The sequence below is a fragment of the Aquarana catesbeiana genome, linkage group LG06 (genome assembly GCF_042186555.1).
Source record: "Aquarana catesbeiana isolate 2022-GZ linkage group LG06, ASM4218655v1, whole genome shotgun sequence".
Classification (NCBI taxonomy): Eukaryota; Metazoa; Chordata; class Amphibia; order Anura; family Ranidae; genus Aquarana; species Aquarana catesbeiana.
Window position 1 is genome coordinate 364,541,606 of NC_133329.1, and position 21,280 is coordinate 364,562,885.

At 42.6% G+C, this 21,280-nt stretch overlaps 1 protein-coding gene across 2 annotated transcripts in view; it reads right to left on the reverse strand.

Moving 5' to 3' along the window:
* Positions 1-21,280, reverse strand: part of GALNT13 (polypeptide N-acetylgalactosaminyltransferase 13) — a 540,125-nt gene that overhangs the window by 189,531 nt on the left and 329,314 nt on the right. For both annotated transcript variants that reach the window (XM_073634136.1, XM_073634138.1), the window contains exons 3-4: positions 5,245-5,411; positions 483-690 (exon numbers count right to left, since the gene is read on the reverse strand). In XM_073634136.1, the coding sequence (XP_073490237.1) occupies positions 483-690; positions 5,245-5,411 (375 nt within the window). The remainder of the gene's footprint in view (positions 1-482; positions 691-5,244; positions 5,412-21,280) is intronic.

Sequence of the window (21,280 nt, forward strand, 5' to 3'; positions counted from 1 at the left end):
ACACCCAGCAACAGTATACTTTTATATACTGTTATATCCCAGGGGAGTACGTTCTGCAACAAACTACCCTGTTATATCCCAGGGGAGGACACCCATCCACAATCTGTACCATCACACTCCATGCTGTTTCACTTTTCCAGCCATCATATTAGTCTCATTTGGATGCCATGCCATATACTATAGTGCTTACACCATTTTGGCTGACCAGATATGCATACTAAACCAGCACACACATTGTTTCCCCTTCCTTCATGCTTCCCTGTCCACAGCTTGGCAATAGAAGTTCCCAGTAAAACATGTTATTGCATAATAAAAAGACTAGGCTGCCATGACCACTGTAAGAAGGGCCAACCACCTCCGAGTATTTAATTGCCCTTCACTATTTTTGCTTGGAATTTTTAATAGCATCCTAAACAATTAAACCTCCTCCTGAATTTTTACCAATACACAATCAGCAGCAGACAGATATGAACTATTCATACCGATCTTCCTTTATTCTTGCCAGCAATGGCTCCAACCATCCAACTGTACATTCACAGTGAGCATCCAAGAAGGTTATCACTTGGCCTCTTGCAACATTGGCACCTCTAAGGCGTGCCCGGATCAGCCCTGATCTCTGCTCCATCCTCAGGATTTTCACTGGAACCTCCAGATGTCGGGCATAATTTTCCAGTGGAGTTTTTAGGAAATCTGATGGAGAAGGTACAAACAGGAACATAAACATACAAAGAAACAATAATAAAATCAGTGTCTATTTAATATACACTTGTATTCCAGTAAAATTACCTAAAGATAAATTCCAGGTATGGATATTATAGAACTAGTTACAGCTTAGACTAATGTAAGTATGCATATACCTTACCTGGCTGATCTCCTTGAGGCTAAAAATCACTGAAGTAAAAACTGCTACATATATGATTTATATTTACTTCTGGGTCCCGTACCATGAGGTGGTGAGAGTGACCACACCTCCCTGCTTCCCCACTTCGTCCAATCAGAAAGTGCTTTGCATTCATTCAGGAAATGCAATGCATTCTCTGAATGGCACCAGTGCCAAGCAGCCGGCCTTCTTTTTTTAGGATGCAGCAGGGCAGACACTCGGCAAGGGACCTGGAAGCAAGTGGATCACTGGAGTAGTGGTGTTAACTTCAGTGACTTCCAGATGGATCAGTTAGGTATGATATATGCATATTTACATTGATCCAAGCTGGATTAATGTAACTATGTATAAAATAACCATACCTGGAAATCTTCTTTAACCAGATGCCTACCTTCAGCGTCTTACACACATCCATAAAACTCCTCTGTACACAAGGCGTCTCCTGTATGTCCTGGAGACTGCCTGCCATTTCCTATCTCCCCTGCTCCCTCCCGTACTCAACCCCTGAGACCTGGTGTCTGTAGAAAAATTAGCTCCCAACCCTATGACTGGGAGCCAGTCAGAAGCCTTCCTCATTGAATGATCACTATAACACAGAAGAATGTTCATTGTGTGCGCAGGGAGTTAGTTAGCTCTTAATAACGCAGGACATGCTCTTATTTTACTACTACTTTTTTTACTATTTTACTTACTACTATTTTACTTATTTTACTACTTTTAACTCATTCATATCAACCTGTATGAGGCACTATTTAACAGTTTCATCTCCTGTTCCATGTTTCTATTTAAAATTATTTGTTGAAAAAAAAATATTATAAAGCACATATATATTGTTATCTTTAAGGATTCTCTGTAAGAACTTTAAATAATTTTGTACCAAAAAAGTAATTTTAATGTTGCAGTAAATAGAATAAGCAGTAGAACAAAATGTATGTTTTTCCCACAGTAATAGTACTTGTGTTCAAAAAATTACAGATTTTTTACTTTTTTTCCCCCTAAAATGCAAATAAATTAAAAAAATTCCCAGAGGACTTTAGGGTCACAAGAAAGCCCTGTTTAATATGTATCAATTCTTTATCATAAGTAATTACAAAGTTATACACTCATAAACAGTTTTTTAGACAGCATGCCTGTGGTATGCATCTTTAGCTAGTGGAAGTTCCCAGTAGGCTGCTTCTATAATTATTCAGCCAAGTTCCAGCACTGGAACTGATTGTATAGGAAACATTTTTATTTAAAAAAAAAAAAAAAACAAACATGTCATACTTACCTGCTCTGTGTAATGGTTTTGCACAGAGCATCCCTGATCCTCCTCTTCTCAGGTCCCTCGCTGATGCTCTGAGCCCCTCCCCCCTGCCGAGTGTCCTCATAGCAAGGACACAGTGGGGGCACTCGTGCGTACTCACTCCCGAGCCAGGTCTCTACATCCATAAGACACAGAGAGCACGCCTCAGCCTCTGCTCCTGCCTCACTAGCACTGATTGACAGCAGCGAGAGTCAACGGTCCCTGCTGCTGCACCTCAGCCTATCAGGAGGGAGAGACCTGGGAGAGCCTCGGGTCTTGTGCACAATGCTGCATCGAGAACAGTTTGGTAAGTATTAGGGGGCTGAGGGGGGGAGCAGCACACTGAAGGTTTTTTACCTTGAAGGTAAAAGACCTTCAGCCTTTGCAACCACTTTAAAAGGGGTTGTAAACCCTCAAGGTTTTTCACCTTAAAGCATTCTATGCATTAAGGTGAAAAACCTTCTGTAGTGCAGCTACCCCCCAGAGCCCCCCTTTTATTTACCTGAATCCGATCGTTCCAGCGATGGGGACGAGCACAGCAGCTCCAGTTGGTGTCTCGGGTCCTCGTTGGATAGATTGATAGCAGCGGGAGCCTTTGGCTCCCGCTGCTGTCAATCAAATCCAGTGACACGGGAGCTGGGGGGGACGAGGCCGAGTCCTACTGTCTGTGTCAATGGACGCAGCAGCAGGAATCAGGAGCGCTCCCGCATGAGTGCCCCCATGGAAAGCGGCTCTCCATGGGGGCACCCGAGAAGAGGAAGATCGGGGCCACTCTGTACAAAAGAGGTAATTATAACATGTTTGTTATTTAAAAAAAAACAAAAGCCTTCACAGCCCCAGCTTCATTGCTGGCCACAGAGAGCTGCCAGTCCCTACCTCCTGGGTCTTCACTAATACACCTTATAGTGCAAGTTTAGTGCAAGTAGACTTTTTCTTTGCTATAAAAAAGTACACCTACCAGCTCCTGTATGAAGTCTAAAGTCCAAAAATCTAGGTATTGTGTAATGCAAAAGTAATTATTACTAAGTATTAAGTAAACAAAACATTTACTTTATCTTTCCCGACTGATCCCAAACCTCCTTTATATGTGTCTCACACACTACTCCTCCAAGACACTGCAGCTCACAGTAAGAGTATTTCAGAAACCCAGCCACTGCTGTCAATTCAGAAATCAAGGGGCAGGACTAGGAATTGTTAGATGCTGAATGACAAGTTACAAGCAGTGATAGCCACAACCCCTGCAACACTTTCATCACATTGTAAGGCAAACAGGGACAGCCAATTGTAGATGGGAGTGGCAACTCTGCTATGAATTTAGGAGCAGAGTAGCATCATTGCCACCCCATTACAGGAAACTGCATCAAAGTGGTTGTAAACCTCAGACATGAAATATAAACAAAGCATATCCCTCTATATTGTGTACTTGTCTCAATTAAGAGCACTAAGTGTCATTTCTGTCTGCTGCATCATTCCTCTGCTATCTGCATGAGACACTTCTGACAAGTTTTCCTGACACCAAGAGACAAAGGGTGACAGGGGAGAATCTCCAGCTGTTTGACAGTCTCATCTCTGTTCCTGTGTGAAGGGGGGTGGGGTGTCCCTTCACTCCAGTCAGCTCTCAGAGCTTTCCTCACTGAGCTCTGCAGAGTGTAACTTCCGTTCTCCACCCCCTTTTTCTGAATGCTCAGACAAGCTTTATAAATTCTGCACTTTGAATGGATGTAGAAGACTGCAGATAAACAGGTACAACTTATATAGGAGGATTTGTTTAATCTCTGTGTATCACTTGAGGCCAGTCACGTCAATGGGTATATGAAAGGGTTTACAACAACTTTAAGTGGACATCACTGCCAGGATTATTTGTGGGGTAACAGAAAACTGGGAGTGCAGAAGAGCTTAAAGCATGTTTTTTAAAAGTGGAAATAAACTCTACTTGTACATACAGGTAAGCCTATAATAAGACTTACCTGTAGGTACCGTAAATATCTCCTAAACTTGCACTGTTTAGCAGGCATTCACAGGCATACCTTGCTGGACATTCAGAGCCCTGTGCCAGAGCAGAAGGCTCCTGCAAGCATGCTCCACGAGTGACATCATCGCAGCCCCGGTCATTCATACAGCCGGAGCCGGAAGAAAGACCGGCTGAAGATGGCAGTGCCAGGGATCCGTGACAGAGCTGCTCTTGAGGACTCTGTGTACAGATAAGACTGTCACAATGTACTAGTATGCGGTGCATACTAGTACATTATGACTTAAAGCTGCAGGGGGACCATTGTTTTTCCTTTTTCTGGAGGTTTACTAATGCTTTAAGTGGGAGGCCATAGGTCCAATCCAAATGTTAGAGTTAGTGAAGACCATGCAGCTGGAGCTGTTCCCATGTATATACCTTAGTGATTCATGGGAGCTCTGGAACCTGGTAAGCTCTGCTATCCAGATCTTGACTTCAGTTCTAAAAGTCAACCTCTGGCCCACCTACAGAACTTCATTATTAATCATTAAGGTTGCCCATCACATTGAAAGTCTCATAGAAAAGTGATAGGCGTTGGCCACAGTTTGAAAATTTCACCTTTATCCTTCCTTTATTTCTTGGCCATTCTCTAAGGTGCCATATGTCTGTTCGAAGAGGTTTCATTTAAAAGGAGATTTGCAGGAAAGTTATAAATCCCCTATTTGGCTGGCACCTTGCCTCGTGGTAACAAAGAAGGGTACTCACCTCCCACAATCCTTTTGCAAATGATAGCTGGGCCCTTTTCCAAATGATGTATGCCTGGCATTCAGAAAACAAAAACTATTTGAGAATATTCTAAGGTCGCACTGTCATATCAGATTTAACTAGCAGGCAGTGTGACAGGATATTACAGCTTCAAGTTCAGATTTTCTTTAATACTGAAGAATAAAACACAATCTGGGGATTTACAGCTTTCTTGGAAATTCCAATTAAAGGGTATAAACAAACATCTCAGTGCAGCGCAGGATTCTGGAGATGCTGTTTCGAGTTATCTGTCAAGTTTAATAATTCAGTCTGATTTACTTGTCATCTCCGCTGACCCAGAAAACCATAAGAAAATGTAAACTGTACCTCTTTCACTTGCATCGTCCACCAAAATAATTTCCGACAAAAGATGGTGAGGAGACCGGTTGATGGCGCTGTGGACTGTTCGAAGTAGTGTGCTCCAGGCTTCATTATGAAATACTATGACTATGCTTGTGTTTGGGAGTTCATCGGGATAGACCTTCGTCTTACATCTGTAAAAACCCAACAAATAATAAAGCTCAATTTTTAATGGTTCCTGAATTTCTCTATAGTCTCTGAACTTCATCTTCCCCAGTTTTGTATCAGTGCAATTGGTACAGAAACTGACTACTAACTGCCAACTGCTTCATAAAAGGTTAGAAAACTCTGAGATGACCCTTCAGATATTTTTTACTTCAAAGTAAGGAAGCATATTATTTTATCAGTGGCAAAAGTTACTCTCTGGCATATTGGAAGTTGCTTTTATGAGGTGATACAGCAAGATGTGTTTTACTTTCTTTTAGTATCGCAATAAGGTGTTCGACAAATCATGCTGTTTTTTTAACACTCTACAAGTAAAATGTTATATACAGTGGGGACGGAAAGTATTCAGACCCCCTTAAATTTTTTAATTTTTTGTTATATTGCAGCATTTGCTAAAATCATTTAAGTTCATTTTTTTCCTCATCAATGTACACACAGCACCCCATATTGACAGAAAAACACAGAATTGTTGACATTTTTGCAGATTTATTAAAAAAGAAAAATTGAAATATCACATGGTCCTAAGTATTCATACCATTTGCTCGGTATTTAGGAGAAGCACCCTTTTGATCTAATACAGCCATGAGTCTTTTTGGGAAAGATACAACAAGTTTTTCACACCTGGATTTGGGGATCCTCTGCCATTCTTCCTTGCAGATCCTCTCCAGTTCTGTCAGGTTGGATGGTAAACGTTGGTGGACAGCAATTTTTAGGTCTCTCCAGAGATTCTCAATTAGGTTTAAGTCAGGGCTCAGGCTGGACCATTCAAGAACAGTCACGGAGTTGTTATGAAGCTACTCCTTTGTTATTTTAGCTGTGTGCTTAGGGTCATTGTCTTGTTGGAAAGTAAACCTTCGGCCCAGTCTGAGGTCCTGAGCACTCTGGAGATGGTTTTCGTCCAGGATATCCCTGTGCTTGGCCACATTCATGTTTCCCTCGATTGCACCAGTCGTCCTGTCCCTGCAGCTGAAAAACACCCTCACAGCATGATGCTGCCACCACCATGCTTCACTGTTGGGGCTGTATTGGACAGGTGATGAGCAGTGCTTGGTTTTCTCCACACATACCTCTTAGAATTAAGGCCAAAAAGTTCTATCTTGGTCTCATCAGACCAAAGAATCTTATTTCTCACCATCTTGGAGTCCTTCAGATGTTTTTTAGCAAACTCCATGCGGCTTTCATGTGTCTTGCACTGAGGAGAGGCTTCCATCGGGCCACTCTGCCATAAAGCCCCGACTGATGGAGGGCTGCAGTGATGGTTGACTTTCTACAACTTTCTCCCATCTTCCGACTGCATCTCTGGAGCTCAGCCACAGTGATCTTTGGGTTCTTCTTTACCAGTTTGGCCGGACAGCCAGCTCTAGGAAGGGTTCTGGTCGTCCCAAGTGTCTTCCATTTAAGGATTATGGAGGCCAATGTGCTCTTAGGAACCTTAAGTGCAGCAGAATTTTTTTATTAAGCTTGGCCAGATCTGTGCCTTGCCACAATTCTGTCTCTGAGCTCTTCAGGCAGTTCCTTTGACCTCATGATTCTCATTTGCTCTGACATGCACTGTGAGCTGTAAGGTCTTATATAGACAGGTGTGTGGCTTTCCTAATCAAGTCCAATCAGTATAATCAAACACAGCTGGACTCAAATGAAGGTGTAGAACCATCTCAAGGATGATCAGAAGAAATGGACAGCACCTGAGTTAGATATATGAGTGTCACAGCAAAGGGTCTGAATACTTAGGACCATGTGATATTTCAGTTTTTCTTTTTTAATAAATCTGCAAAAATGTCAACAATTCTGTGTTTTTCTGTCAATATGGGGTGCTGTGTGTACATTAATGAGGACAAAAATGAACTTAAATGATTTTCAGAAAATGCTGCAATATAACAAAAAATTACAAAATTTACGGGGGTCTGAATACTTTCCGTCCCCACTGTATATATATAAGGTGCACATCTTAACTGGTCTTACGATTCGATTACGATTATCCTGTCAACGATTCACGATGCATCACGATTACTGTGGTTTTCATAAAAAAATTCAAGCAATCAGAAGAACTCCTTTTTTTTTATTTTACCTGCTCTAAAAAAAAAAAAAAAAAAAGGACACGCCCTGCATGTAACAAAGTCTGAACACAACAGACAACAGTACTTATTTAGAACAGTAAATACTAAGTGGCACAGCCCCTTTACATTCCACAGCCCCCCTGCACATTACACAGCCCCCACCCCCATTTACATGATACAGGCCATTTACATCACACAGCCCATTTTACATTACACCCCCCCCCATTTACATGATACAGCCTATTTACAATACGCAGCTTATTTTCTTATTTTACATTACACAGCCCCCCCATTTACATTACACAGCCAATTTACATTATACAGCCGATTTACATTATACAGCCCCCTGCACTCCCAGGAGACCCCCCTGCCTCTCCTGGGACAGCTCTGCCAGTGCACTCTAAAGTCAAACAAATCACTGTCAGTCCCTCTGTTTCATGGAATCCTTCCTACAGTGTGTAAGGGTTAATGTAAACCGATGCCTCTACCCTAGGCCATTCGCCTTCTCCCAGGTGGAGGGCACGTGACCGTAACCTGCGATGAAAGATCAGAGATAATAAGGTAGAGGCATCAGTTTACATTAACCTTATATACTGTAGGAGACCCTTACTATATATATATATATATATATATATATATATATACACACACATATTTACATACTCTATATATTGAATATATATAGTTATTATATATTAGTTATTAGGGATGTTGAAAATAATCATAGAATTGATGCATCTCAATGCAGCTTTGCACGATTCAGCATTGATTCAGCCACATCGATTGCATGGATGACGTCATCCCAACTCCCCCTGCCTCTCCTGGAACAGCCCTGCCAGTGCACTCTAAAGTTAAAACAAAGCACTGTAATTCCCTCTGTTTCATGGATTCCTTCCTACAGTGTATAAGGGTTAATGTAAACTGATGTCTCTACCTTATTATCTCTGATCTTTCATCGCAGGTTACGGTCACGTGCCCTCCAGCTGGGGGGCAAAATGGGTTTGCTTTAAGAGCATATTAAATAAGGGCATTAGCCAGTGCATCCCATTGGTAAATAAATTCAAAAGAGCAAACAAAAGTCCTGGATGGCTTAACTCCAATGTAAAAATGCATATAAAATCAAAGGAGAAGGCTTTCAAAAAATACAAGGCTGAGGGATCATCATCAGCATTCAGACTTTACAAAGAATGCAACAAGGAATGTAAGGGTGCAATTAGGGCAGCTAAGATAGAACACTAAAGACACATAGCGGATCAGAGCAAAAAAAAAAATCCCAAGAAATTCTTTAAGTATATAAAAAGTAAAAAAGGGAAGACAGACCATAAAGAATGGGGAAGGATTCTGGTTACAAAGGATGGGGAGATGGTGAAGGTATTGAATTTATTCTTCTCCTCAGTCTTCACGGGGGAATCAGGGGGCTTCAGTAACCAAAACTGCAGTATTTATCCTCATGACACATTACAGGAAGCACCCCCATGGCTAACAGAGGACAGAATTAGAAATAGACTTGTAAAAATTAACATTAATAAGTCCCCGGGACCAGATGGCTTGCACCTGAGGGTCCTGGGGGGAACTCAGTCAAGTAACTGCCAGACCATTGTTCTTAATTTTTACTGACAGTCTACTGACTGGAATGGTACCAGCTGACTGGAGAAAAGCCAATGTAGCTCCAATATTTAAAAAAGGGCCAAAATGCATCCCTGGGAATTACAGACCAGTTTACCTAACATCAATAGTATGCAAGTTCTTGGAGGCGATGATAAGGGACTATATGCAAAATTTTAGTAATGAAAACGGTATCATTAGCAGTAATCAGCATGGATTCATGAAGAATCGTTCTTGCCAAACCAATCTATTAACATTCTATGAGGAGGTGAGCTGCCATCTAGATAAAGGAAGGCCCGTAGACGTGGTGTACCTGGATTTTGCAAAAGCATTTGACACAGTTCCCCATAAACGTTTACTGTACAAAGGAAGGTCCGTTGGCATGGACCATAGGGTGAGTACATGGATTGAAAACTGGCTACAAGGGCGAGTTCAGAGGGTGGTGATAAATGGGGAGTACTCGGAATGGCCAGGGGTGGAAAGTGGGGTCCCCCAGGGTTCTGTGCTGGGACCAATCCTATTTAATTTGTTCATAAACGACCTGGAGGATGGGGTAAACAGTTCAATCTCTGTATTTGCGGACAATACTAAGCTAAGCAGGGCAATAACTTCTCCGCAAGATGTGGAAACCTTGCAAGAAGATCTGAACAAATTAACCACTAAGCCACCGCCCACCGTCATATGACGGCGGGACGAGGCTTCTGTTGTTCTGGGAGGACGTCATATGACGTCCTCGCCCTCCCGAGCCACTAGGGGGCACGCGCACGTGCCCGCTGCGTCGCTCGGGACCCGGTGCGCGTGCCCGGCGGCCGCGATGTCCGCCGGGCACCCGCGATTGCCGGGTAACAGAGCAGGAGCGTGGATCTGTGCATGTAAACACAGATCCACGTCCTGTCAGAGAGGAGAGGAGACCGATGGCGTGTCCCTTGTACATATGGACACCGATCGGTCACCTCCCCCAGTCAGTCCCCTCCCCCCACAGTTAGAATCACCTCCTTAGGTCATACATTAACCCCTCGAGCGCCCCCTAGTGTTAACCCCTTCCCTGCCAGTCACATTTACACAGTAATCAATGCAATTTTATAGCATTGATCGCTGTATAAATGTGAATGGTCCCAAAAATGTGTCAAAAGTGTCCGATGTGTCTGCCGCAATATCGCAGTCACAATAAAAATCGCAGATCGCCGCCATTACTAGTAAAAAATAAATAAATAATAAAAATGCTATAAATCTATCCCCTATTTTGTAGACGCTATAACTTTTGCGCAAACCAATCAATATACGCTTATCGCAATTTTTTTTTACCAAAAATATGTAGAAGAATACATAATGGCCTAAACTGAGGAAAAAATTTGTTAAAAAAAAAAAAAAAAATGGATATTTATTATAGCAAAAAGTAAAAAATATTGTGTTTTTTCAAAATTGTCCCTCTTCTTTTGTTTATAGCGCAAAAAGTAAAAACCGCAGAGGTGATCAAATACCACCAAAAGAAAGCTCTATTTGTGGGGAAAAAATGATAAAAATTTCATTAGGGTGCAGTGTAACATGACCGCGCAATTGTCATTCAAAGTGCGACAGCGCTGAAAACTGAAAAATGGCTTGGGCAGGAAGGGGGTGAAAGTGCCCTGTATTGAGGTGGTTAATGGGGTGGGCAAATAAATGGCAAATGAGGTTTAATATGGAAAAATCTAAAATAATGCATTTGGGTGGCAAAAATATGAATGCAATCTACTCACTGGGAGGAGAACCTCTGGGGGAATCAAGGATGGAAAAGGACCTGGAGGTCCTAGTAGATGATAGGCTCAGCAATGGCATGCAATGCCAAGCTGCTGCTAACAAAGCAAACAGAAAATTGCCATGCATTGAAAAGGGGATTAACTCAAGAGATAAAGGGATAATTCTCCCACTCTACAAGACTCTGGTCCGGCCTCACCTGGAGTATGCTGTCCAGTTCTGGGCACCAGTCCTCAGGAAGGATGTTCTGGAAATGGACCGAGTACAAAGAAGGGCAACAAAGCTGATAAAGGGATTGGAGGATATTAGTTATGAGGAAAGGATGCGAGCACTGAACTTATTCTCTCAGGAGAAGAGACGCTGGAGAGGGGATATGATTTTAATTTACAAATACCGTACTGGTGACCCCACAATAGGGATAAAACTTTTCCATAGAAGAGAGTTTAATAAGGCATGTGGCCATTCATTAGGATTAGAAGAAAGGAGGTTTAACCTTAGACTGCGTAGAGGGTTCTTTACTGTAAGTGCGGCAAGGATGTGGAATTCCCTTCCACAGGCGGTGGTCTCAGCGGGGAGCATCGATAGTTTTAAAAAACTATTAGATAAGCACCTGAATGACCACAACATACAGGGATATACAATGTAATACTGACATATAATCACACACATAGGTTGGACTTGATGGGCTTGTGTCTTTTTTCAAACTCACCTACTATGTAAATATTTAAAATATATATTATGTATATATTATAATATTATATTATTTAGTTCAAAATTGTTTAAACATTGGAGATTACTTATAAGGATAACTTAAATAAAATAAAAATAATGTAACATATATCATGATTAAATTTATAAAAATTGTTATTAAAAATTACCTTTTCTATTCAATCTGTATCCACTGTAATCTTCTGTACAATTCAGGGCTCTTTGGAAACCTGGAGGCATTCTGTGCTGTACACCCATAGTGTACAGAACACCACCAGAAATGTAATTTACTGCTTGTGTGATTAGCTCACTGATTTTCCCAGAAGTCTACACTATTTACCAAAACTGGAGAGTGCAAAATCTGTTTCAGCTCTGCATGGAAACCAATCAGCTTTCAGCTCCCAGGTTTTATTGCCAAAGCTTAATTGAACAAGCTGAAGTTAGAAGTTGATTGGCTACCATGCACAGCTCCACCAGATTCTGAGTGCTCCAGTTTTAGTAAATCTTCCCTCTATTGACAAGTCAGACGTCAGGCATGCTGTGTAACAGAAATATAATTTTTGTTGATATACTCTCCCAGGGCTATTTACTTCTAAAGGGATGCAGACACTGCAACTTTCCTGCAACACTGTGAGTAAACCAGGTGATTATAATAAACTAGATCACTGATTCCAATGTGCAAAAAGAGATCTGATTGGCCGCATGTCCAGTAAAATTGCCTTTATTTTATCAAGTCTGTAAGCTATGACTCAGCGCTAAATGAGCGTAAAACGCGTTAGCTGGTTATGCTGTTCCTTTCTATTTGTGTCTTTGGAGTTGTTTTTATGGATTTGCTGAAATAAAGGTGATTTTACTGCATGTGAGACTAACCAGATCTCTTTTTGCTCATTTGTTCAATGTACATTGATCACCCAGAAGTTTTTTTCTTAACAAAGGTGAAGTTACGCTTTAAGTGGACAAAGTTTATAACTGTTAATAGATTTTACTTTATTTTAGTATCCCTCTTCTGCATCTGGCTGTCCTGCTATCTCATTTTAAGTGGGCTGACAGCATACCCTAAAGCAACTCTGTAGAGCCTGAAATGATTTAGGGGAACCTCCATGCCAATTTTTGAACTATTCCTGGCTCCTTTGTTTACATGGCTGGGGAATCCTAGCCATGTATGGGAATGGAGCTGGTGAGGTCACTGATTGTTATGGACTCGGCAGTGCCGGCACCAGCTAGCATTCTTAAGAATGATTAACAGTGGGCAGCTGTCATGAATAATAGCAGCACTAATATCAATATTATACATGATGTTTAGCTCTTGCTAAATGGGTAGATGTTCAGGCATTTGTCTGAAATTTAAATTTTGGACTGAAATTTAAGTTCACCCCTATTCTTGTTGTGTCTCCCTGATAGGAAGTGAAGGTAAATCTTCCCAATGCTGTCAGCAGAATCAAAACAATCTGATGGGGTTTCAACAGTTCTCTGCCAATCTCCTTTAAGGGTCTCTGGGGATTGCACATTGGGTAGTGGAATGCCAAAAGATAAAGGGTAAAGTCTGGCAATAATATTGCAATAATTTTGCCAATCCTTTTATCTTTTACTGTACTTATCAGGATGCTCAAAAAAGAAATTGGATATATCTACAGGTAGCAACGAAAATAATTTAAGGAGACCCTGAACTAGAAGTTGTGCCAAAAATGGCAAGCAGAGGGCAAAGAACTAGTCACCTGTATTGCCTGTGGTCTCTCTGCAGCTAATCTTTTCCTCATTATTGATTTAAAATGCCTTGTTCTGCACGTGTGGAGGCAAGCATTTTCAGAAGAGCTTCCCCAGTAATGACTGGTGTCCACCAAACCTTTTGGGACCAACTGTAAGAGGCAGCAGTGTCTTGGATGATCTCACACTGTAGATCAATGGCTGGTGCTCCATCAGTTGTAGGGGGGGGGGGGCACATCAGACGGACCTGACCACGGATGCCCCCGTCGCTCCAGCCCGCCACCACACCCCCCCCAGTCGCCAGCTCTCTTACCTTGTGCTGGCCCACCAGCTTCCCCCCTCCGTGTACCAGCCTCCTTGTCTCCCCTCTCCATCTTGAAGCCTACCCTGGCAGGGGATGGGTACAACATGCACAGCACACAGGCATCCCTGGCTTCGTACTGAGCTCCGGCTGGAGGGAGATGACAGCCTATAGATTGCTCCTCCGTGGTGGCTGGTGGGTCAGGCTTCCCCTGCATGATGTCTCCTCCCTCCTCCTCGGCAGCCAATCGGAACGTTTCTCCTTTCAGCCAATCGGGAAATGGGTCTCAGACCCACTTTTCTGATTGGCCGGGAGGAGAATCAGTGTGAAAATAGCGAATATTAATTTGCTATTGTCTAACAACTGTGTGAGCTCAGGGTGCAGTGCTCTGCGCCCCAAACCCACCCTTTCTTGAAGCCTATTAGAGCCTCTGGCTCTAATCATGTGCTTAAAAAAAAACATTAGAATCCATGCGTCCGGCGCCCTGCATGTAGATTAGGGGACCAGATGTATGGATGGGGGGGCAGCGCCCCTGTGCCCCTAATGGACGGGCCGCCACTGCTGTAGATACTGTATTCAGATATATGGCTCAAGGCACAGGACTTGCTGTGCAACTTTTCAGGCTAAATTCAAACAAAAGGTAAATCTTTCTGGGTAATGCATAGACACGATTATTATTAGATGCAAATCTTATGCTTTTGAATTGAGGTCCACTTTCATGGCTGTTTTTGAATGGCATGCTTCCATGCATATTCTGCTTTGTTGTGGGACGTTCTGTATAATTAATAGCAGAGGCTATATAGATATATAGTGAGGTAGAGCAATGAGGCAGTGATGATAAAAATGTGTTTGCCAATAACCAAAGCTTATTAAAGAAATGAGGCGCTTTCCGAATATACAGATGGCTAATGATTTACTGGCGAGGGTTTAATGCTCCCGTGCTCTACACGCTGAATGGAAACTTTCTTGTTATTACCTTGGCAACAAGTCAAATTGTCGTACATTTCATCCATCACAGAGGGATATTTCATGCATCTGTTTTCATAATTAGCGATTGGCTACTAAACAATGGCAAGTGTTTATTAGAATTACATGGCAAGGAATATGCTAGGAGAGAAGAGTGACATGAACACTATCATCTTTGTGATGTTCTGTCTGTTTATCCTAATGAGGGTTGTGAGGGTGACACATATCAGGAGGCCAGACTTGAATTCCCTTTCCCCCATTAGAGGCTCAGGCTCTTCATTGGGAATTTCTGGTATCAGACAGGGCACGTGATTTGGCCAGCAGATTCTGGGCTGCCCTGGCACTTTTTTCCTGTTGAACATTCCCAGAACATCTGCAGGATAAGAAGTAAAGGACTGGGCCAGGACACATTTGCCCCCTGGGCCAGTACTAACAAGAAACCTTGGGCTGGTGGCCCTGAGTGGAGATACTACTCAATTCAGAACTTAATCAAGGCAAGAACCACAGCCAGTTGCAAATTATTTATGATGAACTGTAATTATTTATAAAATTACAGTCATTTTTTAAATGCATCCTTTACAATCCATGTTTTTAGGCATACAGCATGCGTATGTGAAAAGGTATGTTAAAATAAATTGTGTCCTTTACCATATTACCCACCTTTCACTAGGCCTACCAATCACACTAGCGTCACACATTGGGGTGGATTATATAATAGCAAATAACCTCTGCATTTTGCAAGTGCAGTTGCTTCAGAGCTTAGTAAATGAGATGAAGCTTCACTTTGCAAAGTGTATACCCAATCACATACAAAGAAAATAAAAAAGCAGCATTGTTTCTTGCACATGATTGGATGACAGAAGTCAGTAGAGCCTTTTCTCATGTACTAAGCTCTGCAGCAACTGCACTTGCAAAGTGCACAGTCTATTTGCCTTTAGTAAAGCTACACCTTTATGCCTTGCACTTTGTATAGAACCCAAAAAACTTCTCCTGTCATGAAAAGGCAAGTTGGTTGTGTTTTCCCCATAAGCCAAACACTCTCAGTTCCTCGCCTAAAGTGGGTACACAATCTAAGAAAATCGTCCGTTTTTCTTCAATGTTTCACAGCAAGTCGTAACCGAGGCTTGGGGGGGGATTTTGCAGCACAGAAAGCCCATTAATTTCAATGGGCTGCCATGCCTGCTTTTCCTGCAGAAAAAGGTGTATGCACCTTTTTCAAAATGCAGCCTGCAGGAAATTTCCCTGCGGTTACTGCACATGCACTGCAATTTTATATGCATGGGGTTGCCATTCAGAATGAATGGCAGTCCTGCACATTTTTACAGAGCAGCGTGTTTTCACTGCAGGTGGTTGCGGGTGCAGGAATCGCTGCGATTCCCGCAGCCACACGCAGAGGTGTGAACCAAGCCTTAGCGTGGAGCTGCCATGCTCAGGAAGCTACAGGATCATACACTTGCAGCACTACCATAATATCTTTTAGGCAAATGGGAAATACATTTTTTTTTTAATAACCTGAACAAAATTAAAAAAGAGAGACAAACGCTGCATGGATGGGTCTGATGTATTGACAGATCTGGAATTATATGCAGATATCTGCTGATCTCTGTAGCCTGATGTGCCTCAAGCCTGGAACCTGATGGAATGATTTACCCACATATTCTAATAAGCAGCTACCGTGATCTCTTGTACAGTCATAATAAGAGGCTGCAAATATACTTAACGTTGCCATTTCAAAAGATGACCTCTCTCAAGGACAATCTACAGTCTATTTATTTCAATTATTTATGTGTCAGAAGACGCATCCTATTCTTGTCACTCTCTCATTCCTTTCAATCAGGCAGAAGGCATAGAATAATATGCAGGCTGTCTGGACTTCTTACATGGCAGGAGTTATGTGAAGCATGTTTTGTAAAATGTGATTTAACAATAAACCACATCATCAGGCACAAATATATGTCAAAGTCTAAAAATGAGCACATGCGTTCCTTAGAGTCAAGCCAATGCTCTTTTAAAGGGCACGTGCTTATCAAAGCTGAGAATAAAAGCTTGGAATACCTGCTGAGTTGTATTTTTTCATCCAGGCAATGCTGTAATGCACCAGTTCATCTAATTCCTTATCTATATTCTGCTGATCCTGGAACATACCTGCTGCTCCTGCTGCTTTTACACAAAGAAAGCATGATGTAAAAAAAAAAAAAAAAATGCCTATACTATTAAGGCACCCTCTGGCTTAGTGTGCTAGTGTATATAGTTGTTAGAGTAGGTAAATTTGGCTTGGCTAACAGCTAAGCCTGGGTGGAATCTGGGTCAGCGATGAGTGACTCAGGAAGGCTAGATGACTCATCAAGCAGCACCTCTGGTAACTCCCCCTGCTCTCTGGAACCTTGGAGAAGCTTCCAAAAGTAGATGGTAGAGTATAGGAGGAGCTGCTTGGAATAATGATGAGGACCCCAGCCAATCCGAAGTAAAGTGGGTTGGCGGGGGGAGGGCACCTCCTAAATACTCTTGGATCATGCCAGCAGGGGCAATCGGGTGGAAGATGGAGATAGAGTGCTGGGGAGGCTGTGAGTGGCCCTTGAAAGTGCCCCCTAGTCTGGAGAGGGTGACCTCGGGCCTGGGGCTCAGGTGCTGGTAGGACCCTCTACAACACACAGAGAATATCCTTCCTGGATGCACAGGACAAAGTGTGAGGACAGCGGGTGCGTCCAGGAGAAGTCAGCCGGGTGAGCTGGTAAATGTGTGCAGTCTGGGAGGACTGTGGTGTCAGTCTGGGAGGACTGAGAAGAATTAGCCAGGAGGGTCAGTGAAAGGGGCAGCTGCAGCCAGGCGGGCTGGCAGTGCCTGAAGAGGTGGTGCTAGGATCAGTAGCCACAGGGATGTAAGCTGGACACTAGACTTTGCTACACAACTAAAGGGTCCTGGGGTCCCTGCCTGAAAATGGCTCTTGCTTTGATCTGGCTGAGTGCTTTGCCAGATCCACTAAAAGTGTTGCAGCTGACTCTGTTTTTGCAAGTGAGTGTTGCAGGGAGAAGAGGAGTGTAGATAGAGACTGTGTATAGCTGTATATAGGAAGAGTTGTCCTTGAAGAGTTTTCTGAAGTCAAGTGGGCATCCCATAGTACCCCTACCCCCCATCCAAGTTTTATCCCCTCAATAAAACACAAAAAACAAAGTTCTGTACTATTTCCTGACTTAAGTGTGCCTGTGGAAATTCAGTGTGCCTGGCTGTGCAGGGTGGGGGATCCCTTTTTACTTGAGGCTCCTACGTGGGGTGTGCTACACTATGAAGTTATTTACAGCTACCAACCAGATTCAAACCTTCCTGGGAAGTTCAACTATGATTGGTGATAGAGGAGCAGAGATAGGATATTACACAGCATGCACTTGTGGAAGTAAATTCATACTGCCCTCCTATTGATCCTGCATAGAGTTTTTTATGCTTATCAAAAATTTTATTACACAGAACTCAAATTAACCTTTTTGTGGTTAGAGGTCATTATGGTCCACATGTTCAGGCCAAATTTAGCAGTGGTAGCATGTGTTGGTAAACATATCAATCTCTCCATGACTAATGCTCTTACAAAATAATTTTAATAAAGAACATGTAAGTCAAGGGGTTATAGAAAAAAAAAAAATAAGAATAATAATTATATATATATATATATATATATATATATATATATATATATATATATACACACATACACACATATACACACACACACACACACAGACTAAGCTAAACAATGTACAAACGTAAAAATATATATATTTTTTTACATTTTTCTATTGTTTAAAGCGGGGGTCCACCCACACCGCCAAAAAAAAAAAAATATTAAAAGCCAGCAGCTACAAATACTGCAGCTGCTGACTTTTAATACATGGCCACTTACCTGTCCCAGGGTCCAGCGATGTCGGCAGGCGATGCCGAGAACCCGCTCGGTTCTCGGCAGCTGCCGCCGCCATCCTAGGTGAGGGAATCAGGAAGTGAAGCGTTGCGGCTTCACTTCCCGGTTCCCTACTGCGCATGCGCGAGTCGCGCTGTGCATCGTAAGTGGTCCCCGCTCTCTCCTGGGAGCTGTGTGTTTCCCAGGAGACAGCGCGGAGGGACAGGAAGAGGCATAGACTCCCATGGGAGTCTATGCCGGAAGTGGGTGCAAATACCTGTCTTAGACAGGTATCTGCACCCCCTTCCCCCCTGAAAGGTGCCAAATGTGACACCGGAGGGGGGGAGGGTTCCGAAAAGCGGAAGTTCCATTTTTGTGTGGAACTCCGCTTTAATTTTATTTACTATTTTTAGTAGTGCAATTGATTTTAACAGTTATACTATTAAAGCAGAATTTTACTCTCACAATCAACCTTGACTATTTTTAATCCTTATGCTGCTAGCATTAGTAAACAGATAGGAAAGCATATTATATTTACTTGTTTTAGGCCGGGTTCACACTGCAGCACGCTCTGGCTCACAGCAGGAGTCCGGTGCGTCCCCATTCACCGTTTCAGGTCCCGTTTCAGCCTGAATTTTTGGTCTGTGCAATTCGCACTGGAGCCGCTGCAGAGATGTGTGAACTGGCTCCATAGAGAATCGATCACAATCTCCTGCTGTGCAAATTGGATTCTGTGAAACCCGCATCCAATTCGCAATAGCGTGAACCCAGTCTCAAACTTTTTTTTTTAAATTTATTCAGTTACTTCCTGATTTTTAGCCTAGGCAAATTATGTCATACATCCCAGGAATCTTCAGGAGGGGAAGAGGGATTTTCTCAGATAACCTCACCTTTCTGCCTATGTGCCTGAGCTAAGGGCAGATGGATTCCAGGAAGTAAATGCTACATGAATCATCCACCCTTACGTAAGTTGGCCATGGCCGGAGGGTAGGGGGCGTTTTTCAAAGTGAGTTCTCAACAAAATAAAGCATGGAGACATGGAGGAATGGGTGAGTTTGCTTTGAATGTTAAAAAAAAGTATGCAAATGTGTTTTGTTTTAATCTTCCTTACATAACTGGATGCAACATTGGCCCTAACACTGAGAATCGAGTGATCAAACACCGCCAATCGCTCGGTTCTCACAGCTCTGTGAGAAGAGAGCTGGTGACTGTCAGTCACCGCTGTCTGCCCTGCCCCATGCTCACTGGTGCACGGGGCTATAAAGGGGGCGGGAGCGGCCGGCTGAGAGGCTGAGTTGGGTGCCAGTCCAGGCATCTCGGTGTATCCCGACCATATGGTCGGGATCTTTCAAGAGCCTGGGCGGGCTCTGTGATGTCAGCTGACTGTCTGCTAAAAACAGGTCACAGGAGTGCAGAATGAACTGCACTCCTGTGATCCACAGGAGAAAATACAGTCAAACGAGCTTTGGCTGTACTTCTCCTTTAAATGGAATTAAATTGTGTTTTTGGATTGTGGTGCTCATATGCAGTTCCACTTTAAAGTAACACAGCCACACCCCTCTAACCATTGGCTGTGAATAATAACATTGATCAATTAATCCATATATTAGAACATTGTAATTACTAGACATACCCTTTTCAGTCAGTAATCTATCTCTTTTTCTTCAGCACTGTGCGGCCCAATATGCGGGTGCAGCTAAGCTGCAGAGTGTTGCAAGTTCAGTAATCAGTACCCATTGACACTTCCTCCGACTCAGTAACTGAAATTTCATACCTCAGTACGGACATAGAGCTGGGGGAAAAGTCTCCAGGAGCCTGACATTGCGCCCCCAATCCACTTAGCACAGCTGCAATGCTTTTCAGTGTGATTGGCAAAAAAAGGATTAAATGCACATTTTTTTCCGGCAAATATACAAGAATTTATTATTTCTTTTTAAATGGACTTACCCTTTAAGTTGTGAAAAAAATAAAAAAATAAATAAAATAAAAAAGTTATTCTATAATTATACTTTGTAATATTTATCCTGCGATAAATGCAATCCCACACAGCACACAGCTGCCTTGTTCTTCTCCTGTTGTGACAGTGATGCTTTCTGGAGGAACGGCTGTCAAATACCCAACTGGAGCCAGCCCAAAAGGCACACCTGCCTGTCATGAAGGTGGGAACAGAGGAAGCCATGTGTAAGCACAGCTGTTTTAGTAGAAAAGGGTGGGTGGCAACACTGCAGAGGAAACATTATCCTGCAGAACGTTGTCACCAGGAATTAGGTGAGGTAATGCTAGTATTCGTCAAAGTCACTATGTTTTTCCTGCAACATTTTTACTAGTGAACAAGAGCACACATAATAAGACAAATGTATTATGGTGCCATAATTGGGTTCTGGGTTTACTAACACTTTAATAGACGCCACTGTAGATGAGCACAGCAGCCTGAAGGTATCGATGTTCATCTCCAGGTTTAAGGTTTTCATTTTTCTTAATGATGCCTCCAGCCTGCATGTGATCACTTATCAGAGCTGACATAGTGATCACATAATCAGTAACCACTCTAATTGGTTCCCAATCATCCATGGGCACAACGGCTGTCACTGATTGAGGGCAAATGGCTGTGTGACATTTGGATGTAAATGAATGCACCCTTGGCAAGAGGCATTGTTCTGGAGAACGTTAATAAACAGATTGCAGATGGGAAAGCGTTGAAGTTGACCTTGCATAAAATACGAGGTCTACTTTGCTGACCACCTCCCATCTCTTGAAAAAAACAAAAAAAAACAAAGCCAAGGCTGCCAAAAATAACATTTTTGTGAAACCAAAAACTTAGACCAAACCTCCACCCACTTCTTGGTGCGATATACACTATACTGTCAAAAGTATTGG